Here is a 19,721-nt window from a genome sequence, read left to right as displayed (position 1 = left end):
TTTATGCACCCCTTGCTTGCCCTACCAATCCTCCTCCTTTGATCAGTGTCAGCGGGGCGGTGACTCTTTAGTCCCTGCCACACAGGAGAGCTGCCTTCATCCTCACCAGTGTCCCAAACACAGCCAGAATGGCACCCCTCCCAAACCAGACAGGGTCAGGCCAGGCTGCTCCCCCTCCACTGCCCTCACCTCACAACAGCCCCTCTGGGTCCCACTTCCTGTCAAAATATTGCAAACAACAGCTGGTTTCATTTTCTATTAAGACTCTCAGGGGGGCTGCCTCTCAGCCCTGAGGCTCTTTCCCTGGTGCAAAGACCCCACTTTGCTCTCCCCACACCTGGTCCCACTGTTCCCAGGAGGTCCCAGGATGGGCAATACTAGCCTCTGTTCTCCGCCTTGAGCCTGCTGGGAGGCCTGGCATCCCCAGTGGCCCAGACAGAGCCCTCCACACCCTCCCACCACGTCTCACCCCACCCTCTCTCCCAGCTCCTCACTGCAAAGCTGCCACCACTGCAGCCTCCAGAGGGAACTTGCCTGGCTCCACAGGCCTCAGGACCTTTGCACACCCCTTCCTGAACAACCTCCTCTGCCCTCTCACCCTTAGGGTACTCAGTTTAAGTGTCATGTCCTCAGGAGCCCCACTCCCACCCCCACCCTCACGCGGTCACAATCGCGTGGCCCTCTTGAACGTTCATCGGGCTCGTTACTCCCTGAAATGATCTACTGGTCACTTGTTTCTCGGCTCTGCGGGTGTGCAACCGTGGTCCCCATTGAGGGAAGTTCCTGGACCTGGCACCCCATAGGTGCGCGGGAGATGTCAAGGCCGCGCAGGGGGCCTGGCCGCCTTCTCCCCAGGAGGGGCTGGGACGGGGAGGGTCGGACCGTTGGCGCCCAAGGGCTAGAGCCCTCATCGCCCCGCAGGACTCGCTCCAGCCCGGCTCTCGGTTTAGCGCACCCAGCCCTTGCCTCGCGTCTCTCCCTCTCCCGCCCTCCCCTGCCCTCCTCTCCCCTCCGTGCGCCCCGGTTTGTTATTGTGCGGGCGCCCGCGGCGAGGGGGAGAGGGGGTGCGTGCCTAGCTGGCGCGTGCCCGTGGGCGCCGCCGCGGGAGCGCGCTGTGCACGCGGGAGGGCTCGGCGAGGCGGGGCACCGCTCCGCATCCTCGGCGCCCCCGCCCGGGCTCGCCAACCCGGATTGGCTACCGGCGCCGGGAGCGCGCGAGGGCGCGGCGCGTAAGGCCGGGCGGGGGGCGGGCGCGGCGCCGCCGGCGGCCGCGGAGGAGCGCGGGGAGGAGGGCGGAGGAGGAGCGCGGGGAGGAGGGCGAGGGGAGGGAGGAGGCGTCTGCCTGGCTCCCTGCAAAGCGGCCTTATTTATCTGGGCACAGCCTCAGCCTCCCCGGTGGGAGGCTCCGGGTAGCCGATCCTCTCCCACCGGGGAGCTCCTCTCGGGGCGCGGCGGAGGGGGCCCGGCCAGGCCGGGTGCGGGGCGCGGGGCTCGGGGCGCGGCCGGGCCCTGCTGGCCAGGCCAGCACCTCAGCCGCCTCCCCGCTTCGCCGGTGCCCATGCCGGGCTCCCCATGACGGGAGGACGCCGGGTGGACAGCGTGGCATGAGCCAGGAACCCGGGCCGAGGTAAGGTGCCGGGCCAGCCTACAGGGCGGGGAGGGGGCCAGGCCACAACACTGCGGAGGCCACAATGAGGAGAAGGCGGGGAGGGGGTTTGGGGCCGCACCGCCGCCACCCCTGGAGGGCTTATGTAACCGCAGCCCCTTCCCTGGCTGCTGCAGCTGGGCTTCCAGCCCTGACAGGCCTTCCCACAGCCCTTCACCCCAATGGCTGGCCTGTTCGAGGCCCCATCCCCATGGCAACTGGACCAAGGCTGTGGGTTGGTGCTACCATGCTGTTTCCTTGTGGAAGCCGAATTGCAGGCCCTAAGCTGCGCTGGCTGGGTGAGGTCCTAGAACCCACTGCACTCGGGGTTCCCCACCCCAGCACCATGAGCCCCTGAGCCTGTGAGACAGGTGTTAGATAGAATTACACTCTGGGAGGAGCTTGTGAACGCGTGGCCCAGTGGCTGATCTGTCCCTGGACACCTGAACCCGGCCCTGTATGGAGCTGCCACAGTGGGAGGACAAGGCGAAGGGAGGGGGATGGCCACATGCCTGGCTCTGGAGGAGGGGTCAGGCGCGCTGGCCAAGGCTGGAGGGCCCCAGAAGGAGAACTGGGCACCCTGAGACTTGCTGGGGGAGGGTCCTGTCCTTCTGGGAGTTTGAGTGGGTGGGAAGAGTCCCCCACCTGTGACCCCAGAAGGAGAGAAGGCCTGGTTGTTGGAGCCTCAGGGAACCCACAGCCCAGTGGCCGCTCCTCCAGCCCCTCCCAGCCTCTGCACAGGAAGCCTTCCCTCCATGGAGCGAACAGATGGCAGATGGCTGCTTCACCTGCCACCTCCCAGGGCCCACTGACCATGGTCAACTCAGGCTTCCCTGGCGCCAGGTGGGGCATGGGGCCCTTTCTTCTAGCAGACTCTTTGGAGGGATACTGGACAGCAGCCTTAGAGCAGAAGGCCCAAGTTGGGTCGGGACCCTGAGAGGTTTGGGGTCCCATGGGCCAGGGCAGCAGCCTGATGGAGACCCACTGGCTCTGCAGGAGGTGGCCATGGGGCCGGACTGAGGGCTTTCTGGGGAGGAGGGAAATTCAAGTCCTGGTCATAAACACGGGCAGAGCAGGGAAGGCTGTTCAGGCCTCAGGGGGCTCCAGGACTCATCTGGCCCCATGCCTGCTGCCTCCACGGCCTGGCTCCTCCACCTCTGCCACCCCTTGCCCTGGGTCAGGCCTACAGGCACCTCTAACGCTGGGGAGGTTCACAGAACAGATGCCACCTTCCAGCTCACACCCACTTCCAGGGCACTTGTACAAGTCCTGTCTCCACTGGTCAGAAGGAAACAAGTGGCGCCAAGGTCAGAGCACCTGGGACACTCAAGACAGCTGGGCCTGGCCTCGGGAAGATCTGCTCTGCTGAGAGCCAGGGAGACACCTCACCTAGAGGTTGGGGAAGGATTCCTTGGCTGGCACTGTCAGCTGTCCGCAGCCCCCATCTTGTCACACGTGGGAGCTTGCTGCTGTGTCTCAGAGGCTGGCTTGGGGGAAGAGTGGAGGTGGCAGCAAAGGAAGCACTACGGGGTAAGTGGGTACCCAGAACCTTCCCTACCAGTGGCCTGGGAGTAGCCTTAGCCAGACCAGCTGCAGAGGGTGGGCCTGGGCCACATTCCTTCCCTTGGCAGTGTTTGAGGCACTAGACGCCCCAGGAGGCCCTGGAGGGCTCAGGTCCTTCGGAGCAGAGAGCCTAAGATGAGAGCTGGAGCCCAACCCCCACCCCCAGGGTGCCCAGCCCCACATGGCTGAGCTGCCCTGAGTTTGGCCGCAGGACTTGGTCTGCTGAGCACGAGCTCAGGTCTCTCCTGAGGCCCACGTGCTCCCTTTCCAGAGCCCCTGGTGCACGGGTGGGGCAGCCCGCACCCCAGAAGCCTCTCGAGCTGGGGGCAGAAGGGGAGCGCTGCTGCTGGGATGTGTGCAAAGTGGCAGGGATGTGAATGTGCCTGAGTCACAGGGCTTGTCATGGAATTTGTCAGCCTGCGCTGTGTCCCCAATCCCAACCTACCTCAATTGTCACCACAGCCCCTGGGGCCGCCACTGCAGATCAACCTGATGTGAGTTTTTCTGGCTACCCATGCCCTGTCCAGCTCCATGGCCCTCAGCTAGCAGGGAGAACTGGTCAGTGAAGGTTCTAGTGGGGCAAGGCCCCCCAGCATCCAGGGCACACTGCATTACCTAGGGGCATCAGGGATGGAGGAAGAGACCTCTGAGCTGAGGGCCATGAGGGGTGGGGGTGGGGGGTTTCCTGGGCATGAGCAGTCCAAAAGAGGAGTGTCCCAGTGGTTGACATCATCTTGCAGCCTCTGGAAGGAGAGCAGGGGCATGACAGGGGCATGCTGGGAGAGACCCCAGCCCAGGGCCCGAGGCTGGGAAGGCACAGGGACTGAAGCAGAACAGGCAGAGAAAGGTGGCAGCAGCAGGCTGGTGGGGGCCCAGGATTGCCCTCTGGACCACCATGTGTGGCCTGAGTTTTGGGAGTCAGACAGATGGGGGTCTTGGGGTCAAATCCCAGCTTTGTGCAACTTCTGAAAATCCTCTCTCTGAGCCTCTCTCTCCCCATTTGTGATCAGGCAGTGTGTGATGGGCTCAGACCAGTAATGGGGGTGGGGAGGTGGTGCTGGGAAGAACAGAGCAGGACCAGGCCTTCCTCCCTCTGGTGTTTCCCATCTGACCCTGGGTCTGGCCAGATTATGGGGAACAGGCAGCCAGCTTCCTTAACCCTGCAGCTCTCAAGGGAGTACTCAGCCGAAAAGGAGACACGAGCCATCCTCTTCCCAAAGGTCTGAATAATGGCAAGGCCCACCCCAAGCCCCAGGGTCTTGGGAGCCTTCTCAGGGACTCTGGCACCAACCTCTCCCTCCTCTATGGACACTGGTCCTGTCACAACCAGGATTGACAAGTTGAGCTACAGCTCTTCCACTAACCCTCCATCCTGCCTCCTGGGCCTCTGGCAGCTTCACCCCTTTCTGCATGACCCTGATAAATGGACTGTCATCCTTCATTCATTCAGCAAGCACTCAAGAGGCCACTCACTAGTCATGCTGTCTGTCCTCAAGGAGTCCCCAGCCAAGGAGAGGCAGACAGGTAGACAGTGATGGTACTCCATGGGATGGTGGAGACTCTGGAGATGCTTTTTTAGTGCTGGGGATCCCACAGGCAGAGGCAGGGGCAGTGCTCACACTGAAGGATAGAAGAGGAACTTGCAGGGTTAAGGAGCAGGGAGGCCTACTGAGCAAATAGGGGGACCAGCATGTGCCCAGGCAGAGAGGAGGAGGGGAGGAAGAATGCAGGACAGAGGGTCTGGCTGAACTGCAGGATCAGGGCTGGAAAGAGGCCAGAAGTGAGGCTGTAAAGTGGATTTGCTGGGTCACAGGGCCCAGTGACTTGACCTGCAGAAGAGGCAGCTCTTTATGAAGCCCCAGCATGGCAATCTGCAGACTCTTAGCCTGAAAGTCACCAAGGTCTGGAGTCCTCCCAGGAGCCCCCAGGACGTCCCCCCCCCATGCTCCCCAGGTCCACTCTGGCCCCCATGCTTCACATGAGTCTGGTGGGGAAACACAGAGGCATAGTTAGCTCTCCCAGGTGGCACCCTGATCCAGCTCTGGCTCAGGGTGATGAGGACAAGACAACTAAAGTAGTGACCATCCACTCCCTTCTTGTCCTGGGGTGAACCCAGAACCTTGAGCCCCTGCAGCCTATCCCAGGAGGAGACCTCCCCCAGAACTCCACACAGAGACACAACATACTGGGGGCCAAGGCTAAGATAGTGCAAGCCTGACCATCTTATTTTAAAAGCCTCTTTCTCTGGTGTTAGCTCCTGGTGCATATTCCTAAAGGGGAAAGTAGTCCCCAGTGGACTAGCAGCTGCCCCTGCTCCATCCTGGCATGAAAATCCAAGCAGATCCTCTTAGCTCCACTAGGTGCAGCGGGGGCAGGTACCAAGAAGGTGGGAGGCTCTGCAACCTGTCTGGCTGGGTGGGTGGGTTGGGCCAGGGTCAGGGCCAGGCAGAGGGACCCTCATCCCAGCCTCCCAGGGACCTCTTGCCTAACTGGCATGAAGACCCATTTCCGATGTAAGCATTCTCCTAAAGCCCTGATCCCTGGGCTAGGTGTGGCTGTTTCTTTTTGAGCTTAAGAGCCAGGGCTCAGGCTGGGTCAATGAGGCTGGAAGATGAAGAGCAGCTGGAGCACAGGCAGACCATGGACAAGATTGGGGAGCAGCAGGGCTGACTCTATGGAAAGGCAGCCCCAACCTAGGGCGGGTGAGGGGGTTGGGGAAGGTGCTGAAAGACAGGCCACCAGTGCCCTCTGGCCGGGGATGGTGTGGGGTGAGGGGCAGCCAGGCCTCAGACACTCCCTGCAGGCTGCTGAGGGCCATCCTTGGCGTGGCTTCTCTGTGGGCTCTTTTCCATGGGCCAGCTCCACTCTGAGGTCTGGGGGGTGGGGATGGGACTGTGGGTGTATGCAAATGTGAGCTCCTGTGGGGGACGGGAAGGGAGCCACGCAGATGCCCCGGGGGCATACACGTGATCCCCCCCAACTCAGGCGCTCCACGTGCACACCCATGGCTGGGAGAATTTTCAACCTAAATCGGCACTGCTCTTGAGTTATTTCTCCCCTGGTGCCGCCTCCGCCGCCTCCTCCTCCGGATCTTAGCCGAGCGGGCGTCTCCTCCCCCCACCCCAAGCCTCCAGGACCCCTCCCAGCTGAGCTGGGCTTGCCGGGCCTTCCTCCTCCCAACCCCATCCAGCCGCTGTCCGTGGTGGAGCGGGCCTGGCCTGGCCTCCCAGCCTGCGCGAGGCGGCTGGAGGGGCGCTGTCCATGGTGCTGCCGTCTGGCGTCAGGCCGGCCGCGCATGGTCTGAGGGAAGCTGGCGCGCCCTGCTCTGGGGGCACAGAAGGTGTTAAGGCTGGGGCTGCCCCTCTGTACCCAGCACAGCCCACAGGAGGGAGTTGCCAGGATAGCCTCTCCCCGGCCCCAGGAGTGGGAGAGGGGGAGTGCAATTGTAGGCGTCATCCTGTCCCTCCATGAGGCACTGCTGTCCCAGGATGGTCCCCTCCTATGCACTGGCATTAAGGGATCTGGGGCAGCCCTCATGTCAGGCCACCCCTGCCACTTTGGGCAAACTGTAACTCCTGGGAGACTCAGATTCCTAATCTGAAAACGGTGGTAACAGTAGTGCTTTCCCCTAAGCCCCCGACCTGGGCTGCTGTGAGGTTGAAATACACAATTATGCCGGTGGGTATTCAGCAAATGTTGTTAGGGATGTCGTGTATCAGCAGTGTGAGGCTGCTACTACCTGTCTTTAGCTGCAGTGAAGGGGCAGCCAAGGTGCGGGAGCCTCCTCTGGGGAGGGAGACTCTGGGGTGGAATGCCAGCCTGGAGGTTCATGGCCAAAGGGCAGGAAGGCCTTTGGACTCAAAGCTGGGTTGGCAGCCATGAGGGTTACATGTTCCAGTAAGAACTTTGGGTCCAGCCCAGGATGCACCCCCCTCCCCAGATGTGGAGTACCGGCAAGTGTTGTCCTGTCCAGGGCTTAGAAGCCAGTCGATGTGGTGCTGAGAAGAGCAGGGCAGGACCACCGGCTCCCCTCCCTCCAGGGGGGCCGCTGTCCTGTTCCCCTTGGGCTAGCAAGCTCACTGTGAGCCATGCACTGCACTTAGTCCTTTTCACATGCTGTCCTGCGGGGCAGTATCATCACCTCCCAGGCTTTGAAGTGAGGCTTGGAGAAGGGAAGAGTCTCCCCAAGGCCAGACAGCCAGGGTAGGGTGAGCCACTGGGTACCTTACCTCTTTGCTGAATGTATGAGGTGGGGATGGGCAAGAGATCTAAAATGTGGGACAGATGGTAGTACTGTGAGGGCCCTCTGCCCCTTCTCTCCAGGGTTGTCTGTGCTCAGTGCCATCTGCCACCCTTTCACAGCCTTGGAGGCCTGAGAAAGGGAGTCGGGGTGGGGGTTGGTCTCAGGCCCCACCCTGTAGGAAGCTTCCTACACAAAGCCTTCCACAGCCACCTCAGTGTCCACGTCTTGGCTCCATCACTCACTGTGACCTCAGGCAAATAACTCATGCTGCCTCGGGCATGATTTCCTCATCTGTACAATGGGTTCAATCATGAGAGCATCGTCCTCAAAGGGCTGAGTGAAGGATTAAATAAACAGTATGTGTGCAGGGCTCACTGTGCTGCCATCACGGTAAGCATCCTGGGAAGACACCTGCCTTTTATTTAGTAGATTCTGAGCCACAGAATCTCCTGTAGCCACTGAGATTCTCAGGGGCTGCTCTGTGAGCCTCAGATGGAGTACTCAAACCACTCCAGAGAGCTACACTGGCACCCTATAGAGGAGTGGCCAGAGAATGCCCCAAAACCTCAGTTCCCCAGCCCCTGCCCAGCAGAGGAGGCCTGGCAGGCACTGACGGTGGGCAGCCAAGGTAAAGGGAGCAGTCACGGGCAAGTGTCTCTTCACCTCTGTTCTGTCATCTGTAAAATGGAAGCCACAGTACCTAGGTATTGAAAAGCTCTGTGAGTGGGTGGAGGTTGAGCTCAGCGCATATAGCAGGTGCTCAAGGAGTGTCTTGGTCATGACCAGCCCTGCCTTCCTGTAACTGCTCAGTCAGGGAGGGAGAGACTTACACTCAGATCTTTTTTGTTGGATGGTTCTGGGAATGGTATGGGAGGGGACACCCAGGGATGGAAAGGAGCCCAGTTCTGCCCTGGCAGCAGACTAACTGCGCCCCTCCTGGACCCTGTCTGCAGACCGAGCGAGGAAGATGTCGAGCCCGGGTGTCAACGGCGACCCCAAGCCTCCATGCTTGCCTCGCAATGGCCTGGTGAAGCTGCCGGGCCAGCCAAATGGCCTGGGTGCAGCCAGCATCACCAAGGGCACGCCAGCTGCCAAGAACCGCCCCTGCCAGCCACCCCCACCCACCCTCCCACCACCCAGCCTGGCTGCCCCGCCACCCCGGGCTGCTCTGGCCGGGGGCCTGTGCCCCCAGGTAGGGCTCCCCCTTGGTGGACCAGCCTTAGCCCCGGTGCCTGGGCCCCCGGCAGAGCGGCCACCACTGGCCACAGATGAGAAGATCCTCAATGGCCTCTTCTGGTACTTCTCGGCCTGTGAGAGGTGTGTGTTGGCCCAGGTGTGCAAGGCCTGGAGGCGTGTGCTCTACCAGCCCAAGTTCTGGGCAGGCCTCACGCCTGTGCTGCACGCCAAGGAGCTCTACACAGTGCTGCCTGGAGGTGAGAAGGAGTTCGTGAACCTGCAGGGCTTCGCAGCACGCGGCTTTGAGGGTTTCTGCCTGGTCGGCGTCTCCGACCTGGACATCTGTGAGTTCATCGACAACTATGCCCTCTCCAAAAAGGGCGTCAAGGCCATGAGCCTCAAGCGCTCCACCATCACTGATGCCGGCCTGGAGGTGCGCACCGCCACTGGCCTAGAAGGGCAGGGATGGGGGGCAGGGCCAGGCAACAGCCACTCAGCACATGCAGGGGGGAGTAGGAAGCTGCTTGGGCACACCAGCAGCAAAGCAGCTGAGGGTGGGGCCAGTGCCCTGAGGAGGAATGTGGTTCTGGGGTGGGGGGAGCAGGACTGGCTACATAATTTGGGGGACCTAGTCCAAAATGAAAATTCGGGTCCCTTGTTCAAAGATGACTAAGAATTTCAAGATAGCAACAGCCAAACAGTCAATTAAATGTGAGGCCCTGCATGCCAGAGAAGCTCGCCTTGGGCAGGGAGGATGCTGGAGGAGGTAGGAGGAGGAGGGGCAAAGGTCAGAGGAGCAGATGTGGAGGCAGCCCCTTCCAAGGACCTGGACTCTATTAGCATCATTAACACCAATGGCTCTGAGCACCTGCTCTGGCCAGGCCCAGGACTCCCAGGCCCCCCACGCCCTGCCTCCTCTTTTAGATGTTCAAGTGTTATGATCACACTGTAAAGTGCACTTGTCAGAGTGCAACTTGATGCATGTTTATACTGTCTACACACCCAAGAACACAGCTTCCTGCCCCTTGGTGGGCTCCTTCTGCCCTGTCTCCTACCAGCCTCACCACACCCATCGGGGAGGGGCATGCCTGGGGAAACCGTGCTAGGCTTGCACCCTGGCGAGGGTGAGGTCGGCACCTCCTGACCCCACGGCTGCCCACCTGCAGGTGATGCTGGAGCAGATGCAGGGCGTGGTGCGCCTTGAGCTTTCGGGCTGCAACGACTTCACCGAGGCTGGGCTGTGGTCCAGCCTGAGTGCGCGCATCACCTCACTGAGCGTGAGCGACTGCATCAACGTGGCCGACGACGCCATCGCAGCCATCTCACAGCTGCTGCCCAACCTGGCCGAGCTGAGCTTGCAGGCCTACCACGTGACGGACACAGCCCTGGCCTACTTCACAGCACGCCAGGGCCACAGCACACACACGCTGCGCCTGCTCTCCTGCTGGGAGATCACCAATCATGGCGTAGTCAACGTAGTACACAGCTTGCCCAACCTCACCGCGCTCAGCCTCTCTGGCTGCTCCAAGGTCACCGATGATGGTGTCGAGCTCGTGGCTGAGAACCTGCGTAAGCTACGCAGCCTTGACCTCTCGTGGTGCCCACGCATCACCGACATGGCGCTCGAGTACGTGGCCTGCGACCTGCACCGCCTGGAGGAGCTCGTGCTGGACAGGTGTGAGCTTCCCCCACCCCTGGGCCATGGAGGGCTGGGGCAGGCAAGGCCTGCTGGACCTCTAAGCCGGGAGCCTAGTGGACTAGTAGACAGGCCTGTAGCTAGACTGAGGCTGCAGCAAGGCGGGCGGGGCCTTCGTAAGAGGCCACCCTAGTGTGGGCTGTAACGAGGGCAGGGCTGAGCTGTGTCCTCCCAGTAGGGATTACCACCAAGGGGTCAGGTGGGGGTGGAGCCTTGATGGGGCAGGGCTATGGGAAGGGTGGGGCAGGAGGGGAGCTCACGCCGGGAAACTTTGGGCAGAGGAGAAAGGGGTCGGGTGTTTTGGAGGTGGGCAGCCCCCTTATGTTGCGACCACAGGTGTGTACGCATCACGGACACTGGCCTCAGCTATTTGTCCACCATGTCGTCCCTCCGCAGCCTCTACCTGCGATGGTGCTGCCAGGTATCAGCCCTCCACGCCTCCGGAGATTGGGGTGTAGGCAGGGGAGGTGGGGGGCGTGGGGAAAGCCCCCACCCAGACAAGCCACTGACCTGCACCCGGCCCACTCAGATCCTGTAAGGAAGTCTGGGATCCCACCACACTCAAGCGGCCGACGTAAGCGGAGCGCACGGAGTCCCCAGGGCGCTCACCGACTCCGTGGGGAGCTGAGAACCCCCCGTTTTGAACCCACCTCCTGCCCCCTATGGCCTGACCTCAGGAGTGGGGCTCCCTCAGGGGGCGAACGGAAATAGTTAACTCGCCCCGCCCTCCCGCCCAGGTGCAGGACTTCGGGCTGAAGCACCTCCTGGCCATGAGGAGTTTGCGTCTCTTGTCTCTGGCAGGTGAGACCCCCCCCCGCGCCGCCCTCCGGGACAGTGACCACCCACCCCCATTAGTCTAACTCCGCCACCCCTGCCAGGTCGCCTGTGCAGGCCCATACCTGGTGCTGACTCGCTGCGTCCCAAGTCCGGGTCAGAGGGTGGAGACGCCCGGCAAAATTTAACCCGTCCCGGCCAGGCGCGGCCCCGAGCCCCGCCCCCCGGAGCCCTCGGGCCGCGCCCACTCAGCCACCGCCCCTCCTTCCGCCCGCCGCAGGCTGCCCGCTGCTGACCGCCACGGGGCTGTCGGGCCTGGTGCAGCTGCAGGAGCTGGAGGAGCTGGAGCTGACCAACTGCCCCGGGGCCACTCCCGAGCTCTTCAAGTACTTCTCGCAGCACCTGCCCCGCTGTCTCGTCGTCGAGTAGCGTGGGGCCTCCCCGCCCCTCGGCCCCTCGCTCTCCTCCCGGCCCCGCCCCAAGCAGGGAGGGCGGCGGGCGGGCCAGCCCCGCGCACGCACGCACGCACGCTCGGGGAATTTGTGCATGCCCCTCGCGCCCGCAACTGCACGCCCGCCCTCCACCGCGCCACAGCCGCCTCCATCGTTCGCCTGCCCGTTGGGGGCTGGGGGCTGGGGCTCAGTCCTGCGGGCGCTTTGAGCTCGCCAGAACGGCCGCCCCTGCTGCCTTCCCCGCCACACCCCGCTCTGTCTCCCCGCTGTTCCCCCACCCCGGGCAGGGCCCAGGGGGATTGAGGGGAGCTGGGTTCCCCAGGACACAGGGGCCCGGAAGAGCCCCCAGGGCTTCCCGCATCTTCCACTGCACCGCGCCTGGAGCCCTCCGAGGGGTGCGAGGGGAAACAGGCCGCCGCCAAAGCCATGGCCCGTCCAGGAGCCCAAGTCCCACCCTCCCTTCTCCCACTCATACCAGCCAGAACCCAGCGACCTCCCCTCTTCCTTGCCGCTGTGAGAGACAGGCCCTGCTCGCCCCACCCCCACCCACAGGCCTAAGGTCCTTGGGCCCTGGCCAGGCTAGGGCAGAATTGGTTTAGGAGAGGGACAGCCAGGCTGACAGTAACCTTGGCATAATCAACATTAGCCCAGCTGGCTCCAGTCCACCTCAGCCCAGGGATGGTACAGCTACCTTGAGAGGCCTGAAGCTGGAGCGACCATCCATCAGGGCCTGCAGGCCTTGGGAGCAGTCCTGGGTGGACTCTGCCCCGCAGTCACTGTAGCCAGCTGGGCCCAGGCCCCTCAGCGTCACACTTCACCCAGGGCAGGTCTCCGTCAGGTGAAATCTGGAAAAGGGGGCCCCAGCCAGCAGCTCTCATCTTCCAGTGGCCAGCTCACCCTCAACACCCCAGAGGAGGGAGGGCTCCTTTCTAGCCGCACCCTCCTCCCCAGCTTCCCAAACTTATACCTGCCCACATGGGCTCCCCGTGTTCTGTCCAATCCCAAGACATTGGGAAGTCCTGGGGGTGCTGGCACATCTTGGCAATTGCTGAGGAGGGGGCTGGGACCCCTTTCCATCCCAACCTTGAGCCCCAGGATATACAGCACCCATATCCAATCTTGGGACACCGTCCCCCCCACTCCCCCCCACCCCCGCAATCCGGTTGGAAGAGAGTAACCAGTATCCAGAGAGCCAGAGAGTGAGAGAGAGAGAGAGAGAGAGAGAGAAAGCGAGCGAGACATGCTGTTGAAGAGAAACAGTTCAACAGCCCAAAGATTTCCCTGTCCCTGGAGCACTGGCCAGAGGCTCCAGGGCTGAGGTGGTCAGGAGCCAGTATCTTCAGCCCCTCCTCCCCACAGCTCCCTAGTGGGGAGGGGCAGCTGTCCATTTGTCCAAAGTATTAATGCAACTGAAGCTGTGATATTTCCAACGACTGTAGGAGGAAAAATTAGGGGGAGAGAGGAAAACAAAACCAACCAACCCCTAAAATCATTTTCTTATTGTACATAACGACCTCATTCTCCTGTATATGCGGAAGATATAACCTTATATTTGGTAAGTGTTTCTTGTGCTATTTTATCACGTGACCTGTTTATAAAAATATATATTAAAAAAGTTGTAAAAACACGTCTGAATTGTTTTTAGCTCATGACACTATGGTGGGGGGAAGGTGTATCTGTCCTTAGTGGCCAAAGTCTGAATTTTTGTGCACCTCTCAAGTCATCAGACTTACTGGTTCTTTCAACAAACATGCAGAGGCTGGCAACACTGTGCCAGAGTGGAAACCCAGCAGCGACCAACACAGAAGGTCCCTAACCTCTCCCTGCTTCAGGGGGGAGAGACACTAAAATCATTACACATAACATTCCCTCCAAAATATCTAGGATCTAGCCCATCCTTCCAGAAGGGCAAAAATGAGGCGTGTTTCATGCACAGGGTAACTGAGGATAGGAAAGGGTCAGGGATATCCTAAAAGATTACACAGTGCAGCAAGGACAGACCAGGGCTCATACCCAGGAGAGAAAGGGAGGCTCAGCGAGAGTCACTGATTGAGCCAGCCGCTTGTGTGAAAGGGTCGTGTCAGGCACTGGAGTTCTTGCAGACTGAGACAGATGTGATCCCAGCCTCGTGGAGTTCACACTCGTGTGCAACAGATGATAACCAGTATGCAAAGGAACAGGTGGTGACAGGCGCTGTGGAGGTGACAGTGGCTGGAGACACCACATTAGATGGGGTGGCCAGGGAAGGCCTCTAAGAACTCTGAAGGATGAGAAGAAGCGTTCTGGAGAGGAGAGCGAGCGAGCACGTGCGATGGTCGTGAGGCAGGGAAGAGCTTGCCAGGCTGGAAGAAGGGCTGGAAGCCGCCATGGTTGGAGGTGCGCGGAGAGAGGAAGAGGCCGGGAGTTTGGGGTTTACTCACAGCGCGGTGGGAACTTACGGGGGACCTTAGGCCAAAGAGTGGCTCCTGGCTGCCGTGCGGGGTTCAGATCATGGGGAATGAGGGACCGAGGGAGAGCCATTAGAAGGCTGCTCCTGGGGTCCGGGGAAGGGCAGGAAAGGAGGCAGAGACGATGGAGGGATTAGGGACTAGCTTAGGGATGCCTGGACTTGCTCATGGACTTTGGGGCAGAGATGAGCACTAGCATTAAAATACTGCGATTAAAAAATATATATGTATATATATATATACTGCGATAAAAAAAAGAACAACACCCGAGGTGGAACCGGGAGATCCCCTCTACCCTAGTCCTGATCAACCCCTCCGCCTCCACCAGCGCAGCTCCCTGATCCGGAACTTTTGTGGTGTGGGCACCCGCTTCCGGCGCGGGGCTGGCAAGAAAAGGACCACGTCCGGCGGGGGGCGGGAAAGAGACAGGCTGCTTCCGGCGCGGCAGTTCCCTCCCTGCCCGGCAATTTTACGAAATGGTTCGGGTGCTCTAAGAAGGAGAGACTTCTCCGTTCCTCTGGCTCTGTTCCTGCTGCCTCTGCTCCCCCGCAACCTCCGCGCCGCCGGCCTCTCCTGCCTCCGGTCCCGCCAGACCCCCTCAGGCTCCTTAAACAGCTCGGTCCTTGAAGTCCCTGTGTGTCCCTCGCGCCTCTAAAGCCTGTTCTCCCGGCCCCTCTAGTCCTTCTGCCTCCTTTCCAGAGGCCGACTGTGTCGACGGTGGGAACCACCTGGATTCCCTGGGGGGATTGACTGACCGAAGGTCCAGTTAACCATCCTGATCTGGCAGTTAGGGGCTTGGAGAGGTGGCCTGGCCTGGGACTGACCAGGTAGGGGCTTCCCCAGAAGTCAGACATGGGACTGACTAGCCTCAGGGCAGCTATGGCGCCTTCTGACTGCCCAGCCAGGGTGATGGAACTTGCCTATCAGACTGACTGACTAATGGTGTACTGCCCTGGACTAAACAGTTTGGGAGGAACCAACCAGGGTAAAGGGTCTGAACTGACAGGCTCCTGCCCCCAGGCTGACCAGGCCTGCCTACTTCACTGACCTATTCCCACCACCCGTACAGCCATGGAGAAGATGTCCCGCGTGACTACAGCCCTGAGTGGCAGCGCGCTGACAGGCCGCACCATGCACTGCCACCTGGACGCACCTGCCAACGCCATCAGTGTGTGTCGTGATGCGGCCCAGGTGGTTGTGGCGGGCCGCAGCATCTTCAAGATCTATGCCATTGAGGAGGAGCAGTTTGTGGAGAAGCTGAACCTGCGTGTGGGCCGCAAGCCCTCGCTCAACCTGAGCTGCGCAGATGTTGTCTGGCACCAGATGGACGAGAACCTGCTGGCCACGGCAGCCACCAACGGCGTGGTGGTCACCTGGAACCTGGGCCGGCCGTCCCGCAACAAGCAGGACCAGCTGTTTACTGAGCACAAGCGCACAGTGAACAAAGTCTGCTTCCACCCTACTGAAGCCCACGTGCTGCTCAGTGGCTCCCAGGATGGCTTCATGAAGTGCTTCGACCTTCGCAGGAAGGACTCTGTCAGCACCTTCTCGGGTGAGGCCCTTGGAGGCGGATTGGGCAGGTGTGCATCTCTGCAGGCAGCTGGCCTGTCTAGGCAGGTTGAGAAATGCTGTGTGCATCAGAGGCCCTCAGATGTGCTCGCAGAGGGCTTCCTGGAGGAGGAGCCAGCCGAGCTGGCACTGGAAGAGTGGGTGGAGGTCAGCAGGGGTGGGCCTGGTGGAAGTGTGAGGGGCACCTGGAGTGTGGTCACAGCTCTGATGCACCTATGGGGCCAGCAGGAGTCGAAGCTGGGTGTGGGACTGGGGAGGGCAGAGCCTGAGCAGATCCACAGCCAACCTGTCCAGATGAGCAGAGGCTTTGTTTTGCTGCCTCCTTTCCTTGCCTCAGAGCTCTGGGCACCTCACCGCATGAAGTTCACCTCCAGGGCCCTCACCCTAGGGGAGCAGTGGGGAGTCTGGTCCCCCCCCAGTTCTTTGCCCAGCAGGCGCAGCTTCCTGACAACCCCCCATGGAGCCAGCTCTTGCTTTTCAGCTTGATGATATCAAGTGAAGCACAGGGCAGAGCCCTGGGAGAATCTGAGGGCCTCTTAAGAGCTACCTGTGCTGGGGAAAAGCTAGGCACTGCATTCGAAGGCTCTTGGTGTGGTGGTCCACAGGAGTGGACATGTACCCTCAAGGTCTTCAGTCCTCTGGGGCTGACCTGGCAGTTCCAGCCCAAGGTGTAGGGACTAGGCAGATCCTGGGATATCCCATCCATGCCTCCTTGGGCCTGCGGCCCCTGAAGGGTTGTATTTGGCCCACTGAGGTTCCTGTTCACTCAGTGCTCTGATACCTGGTCTTGAAGCTGGCCACAGCTTCACACAAGGACTGATGTCAGACACGGAATCCAGGGAAAATCGAGGTCCACAAGTCTGAGTCAAACACCACCTGATGCCTGGTGTCCAAGTCACCAGCCCAGGCTATTATGTCTGCTCTGTCAGGCCTCTCCTCACCCCTCTCCGCCCTGGGCAGGTCTTGGCAGTGTCTACTCCACCCTCTAGGCCTCCTGGCCTGGGCCACGGGCAGGCATGTGACACCAGTCCACATCCATTCCCCTTGGTTGCTTTCCCTCCTGGAGTCCCTATGGACTACCCCCTCCCCCGCCCCCAACCTTCTCCCTCCACTAATGTCCTACCCACAGGCCAGTCTGAGAGTGTGCGTGACGTCCAGTTCAGCATCCGGGACTACTTCACCTTCGCCTCCACCTTCGAGAACGGCAACGTGCAGCTCTGGGACATTCGGCGGCCTGACCGCTGTGAGAGAATGTTCACAGCCCACAATGGGCCTGTCTTCTGCTGCGACTGGCACCCTGAGGACAGGTGTGAGGTGGGGTGGGGGCCGAGGCAGTGGGGCAAGATGGGTGGGGCTTATGGACAGGCTCTCTCACTGCCTCAAGACCTGTGAGACAGTGGGGTGCCCTCCCACCCCAAAATAGGTAACTAAGGCCTTCATGTGCCTTCTACAGGGGCTGGTTGGCCACAGGTGGGCGTGACAAGATGGTAAAGGTCTGGGACATGACCACACACCGTGCTAAGGAGGTGCACTGTGTGCAAACCATCGCATCCGTGGCTAGAGTCAAGTGGCGACCTGAGTGCCGCCACCACCTTGCCACATGCTCGATGATGGTGGACCACAACATCTACGTGTGGGATGTGCGCCGGCCCTTCGTGCCAGCCGCCATGTTTGAGGAGCACCGCGATGTCACAACAGGCATTGCCTGGCGCCACCCGCATGACTCCTCCTTCCTGCTCTCTGGCTCCAAGGACAGCACCCTATGCCAGCACCTGTTCCGCGACGCCAGTCAGCCTGTTGAGCGCGCCAACCCTGAGGGCCTCTGCTATGGCCTCTTTGGTGATCTGGCCTTTGCAGCCAAGGAGAGCCTAGTGGCCACTGACTCGGGGCGCAAGCCCTACCCTGGGGATCGGCGCCACCCAATCTTCTTCAAGCGCAAGGTGGACTCTGCTGAGCCCTTCGCGGGCCTCGCCTCCAGTGCCCTTAGTGTCTTTGAGATGGAGCCTGGCAGCGGTAGCATGAGCTGGTTTGTGGACACGGCTGAGCGTTATGCCCTGGCTGGCCGGCCATTGGCTGAGCTTTGTGACCACAATGCGAAAGTGGCTCGGGAGCTTGGCCGCAACCAGGTACATGGGGCTGGACTGAGGGACATGATGCAGGGTCAGGGAGCTCCTCTGACTTCTGTGCCCAGACACTGCCCTGAGTTCAGTGGTCAGTTCTGGTTGAGGCCACCAGCAGCTCTTGCCCCAGTAACTAAGGGTGCCCCAGAGTGGGGCAGATGCCAGTGCCATTCCTGAGGCACAGGTCTGGGGTACTGTGGGGCTGGAGCCCCATATTCTGGCTTATCCTTGCTTTTAGACTTCCCAAGGTGTGCAGCCCTACAGAGAAGGTCCATGCTATGTCACTCATTACCTCTCTGAGACCCCAGACTCATTTCCACATTTCCTTCTGTGCCCCTACAGGATTGAGGCTAGGGTTTTTGTCTTTCCGTGGGCCTTGGTTTCCCACCTGGGGCAGCTGAAAGCTGAGAGTCTGTGGTTCCATCCAGGCAGAGGGGGGCCTGCACGGGGCACCAGGGACCCAGGACCCCTGTGAGTGACTAGTGCCCACCCTTAGGTGGCGCAGACATGGACCATGCTACGGATCATCTACTGTAGTCCTGGTCTGGTGCCCACCACCAACCTCAACCACAGCGTGGGCAAGGGCAGCTCCTGTGGCCTGCCACTCATGAACAGGTAGACACCTGGGGGCGGCTCTCCCCTGAGGGTGGGATTGCTGGAGCCCACCCACCCATTGGCCCTCCCTGCCCCCAGTTTCAACCTTAAGGATATGGCCCCAGGGCTGGGCAGTGAGACTCGGCTGGACCGCAGCAAGGGTGACACACGGAGTGACACAGTGCTGCTGGACTCCTCAGCCACGCTCATCACAAATGAAGGTAGGCTGAGAGCAGGCTAAGGGCGTTCACAGGAGTGGGCCTGGGGCCTCCCAGAGTGAGCCAGCCTTGCAATGCCCTCCCTCCCTCGGGCAGATAATGAGGAGACCGAGGGCAGCGATGTGCCAGCCGATTACCTGTTGGGCGATGTGGAAGGTGAGGACGACGAGCTGTACCTGCTGGACCCGGAACATGCGCACTGTAAGTGGAGGCTTGGGGAGGGGGTGGGGCTGGGAGGCGGGGCCAGAGGCGCAGACCCTGCCTACACCCCCGCCCCTGCATCGCAGCCGAGGAGCCCGAGTATGTGCTGCCCCAGGAGGCCTTCCCGCTCCGCCACGAGATTGTGGACACCCCGCCCGGGCCTGAGCACCTCCAGGACAAAGCCGACTCGCCCCACGTGAGCGGCAGTGAGGCAGATGCAGCCTCCCTAGTGCCTGTGAACTCTTCCTTCTCACTCATCTCCGTCTCGCACGCACTGTATGACAGCCGCCTGCCACCTGACTTCTTCAGCGCCCTGGTGTGCGACATGCTGCGCTTCTATGCCGAGCAGGGCGACGTGCAGATGGCCGTATCCGTGCTCATCGTGCTGGGTGAACGCGTGCGCAAGGACATCGACGAGCAGACCCAGGTGGGTGACAGGGTCTGGAGGATCTCTCTGGAGCGGCTGCAGCCCCCAGGACTGCCTCTGCACGCCCACCTGCACCAGCACCCCTGTCTGTGCCCAGCACACTTGGGGTAAGCCCCTCAGTGTGCCCGAAACCCTAGTCTCTTACCTTCTTTCTCCCTTCCCCGCACCACCAGGAGCACTGGTACACGTCCTACATCGACCTGCTACAGCGCTTCTGCCTCTGGAACGTGTCCAACCAGGTGGTCAAACTCAGCACCAGCCGCGCCATCAGCTGCCTCAACCAGGCCTCCACCACCCTGCACGTCAACTGCAGTCACTGCAAGCGTCCCATGAGCAGCCGGGGCTGGGTCTGCGACAGGTGCCACCGCTGCGCCAGCATGTGTGCCGTCTGTCACCACGTGGTCAAGGGTCTGTTCGTGTGGTGCCAGGGCTGCAGTCACGGCGGCCACCTGCAGCACATCATGAAGTGGCTGGAGGGCAGCTCCCACTGCCCTGCCGGCTGCGGCCACCTGTGCGAGTACTCCTGACCCGCCTGCCAGACCCGGATGGGTGGCTGGGGCTTGTGAACCAAATAAAGGAAGCCAGAGACGCATCCT

The 19,721-nt window shown here is 61.1% G+C and overlaps 2 protein-coding genes across 2 annotated transcripts; both read left to right on the top strand.

The window, feature by feature from the left end:
- The first annotated feature begins 1,330 nt into the window (after nucleotides 1-1,330).
- Nucleotides 1,331-13,176, top strand: FBXL16 (F-box and leucine rich repeat protein 16). The gene is made up of 6 exons (XM_057747887.1): nucleotides 1,331-1,627; nucleotides 8,405-9,060; nucleotides 9,794-10,302; nucleotides 10,660-10,744; nucleotides 11,061-11,124; nucleotides 11,378-13,176. Exons 2-6 carry the CDS (start codon nucleotides 8,419-8,421, stop codon nucleotides 11,524-11,526), a joined length of 1,449 nt encoding a protein of 482 aa, XP_057603870.1. The 5' UTR covers nucleotides 1,331-1,627; nucleotides 8,405-8,418; the 3' UTR covers nucleotides 11,527-13,176.
- A 1,273-nt stretch (nucleotides 13,177-14,449) lies between these two features.
- Nucleotides 14,450-19,718, top strand: WDR24 (WD repeat domain 24). Its single transcript, XM_057747879.1, has 8 exons — nucleotides 14,450-15,548; nucleotides 16,695-16,872; nucleotides 17,019-17,691; nucleotides 18,182-18,300; nucleotides 18,379-18,500; nucleotides 18,594-18,698; nucleotides 18,785-19,125; nucleotides 19,299-19,718. The coding sequence occupies exons 1-8, from the start codon at nucleotides 15,068-15,070 to the stop codon at nucleotides 19,650-19,652; spliced, it is 2,373 nt and encodes a 790-aa protein (XP_057603862.1). The 5' UTR covers nucleotides 14,450-15,067; the 3' UTR covers nucleotides 19,653-19,718.
- Nucleotides 19,719-19,721: the final 3 nt, after the last annotated feature.

This window comes from Hippopotamus amphibius, chromosome 9, assembly GCF_030028045.1.
Source record: "Hippopotamus amphibius kiboko isolate mHipAmp2 chromosome 9, mHipAmp2.hap2, whole genome shotgun sequence".
In the NCBI taxonomy this organism is placed as follows: Eukaryota; Metazoa; Chordata; class Mammalia; order Artiodactyla; family Hippopotamidae; genus Hippopotamus; species Hippopotamus amphibius.
Note: the sequence above shows the minus strand (reverse complement) of the source record. Positions and strands in the feature narration are given on the sequence as shown.

What these genes read in the sequence shown, in the direction of transcription:
- WDR24 (XM_057747879.1), top strand. Translation starts at nt 15,068, where the DNA reads ATGGAGAAGATGTCCCGCGTGACTACAGCCCTGAGTGGCAGCGCGCTG. An exon ending in GGACCCGGAACATGCGCACT is followed by an intron (nt 18,699 to 18,784) that starts GTAAGTGGAGGC and finishes CCTGCATCGCAG; the next exon opens with CCGAGGAGCCCGAGTATGTG. An exon ending in ACATCGACGAGCAGACCCAG is followed by an intron (nt 19,126 to 19,298) that starts GTGGGTGACAGG and finishes CCGCACCACCAG; the next exon opens with GAGCACTGGTACACGTCCTA.
- FBXL16 (XM_057747887.1), top strand. Translation starts at nt 8,419, where the DNA reads ATGTCGAGCCCGGGTGTCAACGGCGACCCCAAGCCTCCATGCTTGCCT. An exon ending in TCACTGATGCCGGCCTGGAG is followed by an intron (nt 9,061 to 9,793) that starts GTGCGCACCGCC and finishes GCCCACCTGCAG; the next exon opens with GTGATGCTGGAGCAGATGCA. An exon ending in ACCTGCGATGGTGCTGCCAG is followed by an intron (nt 10,745 to 11,060) that starts GTATCAGCCCTC and finishes CCTCCCGCCCAG; the next exon opens with GTGCAGGACTTCGGGCTGAA.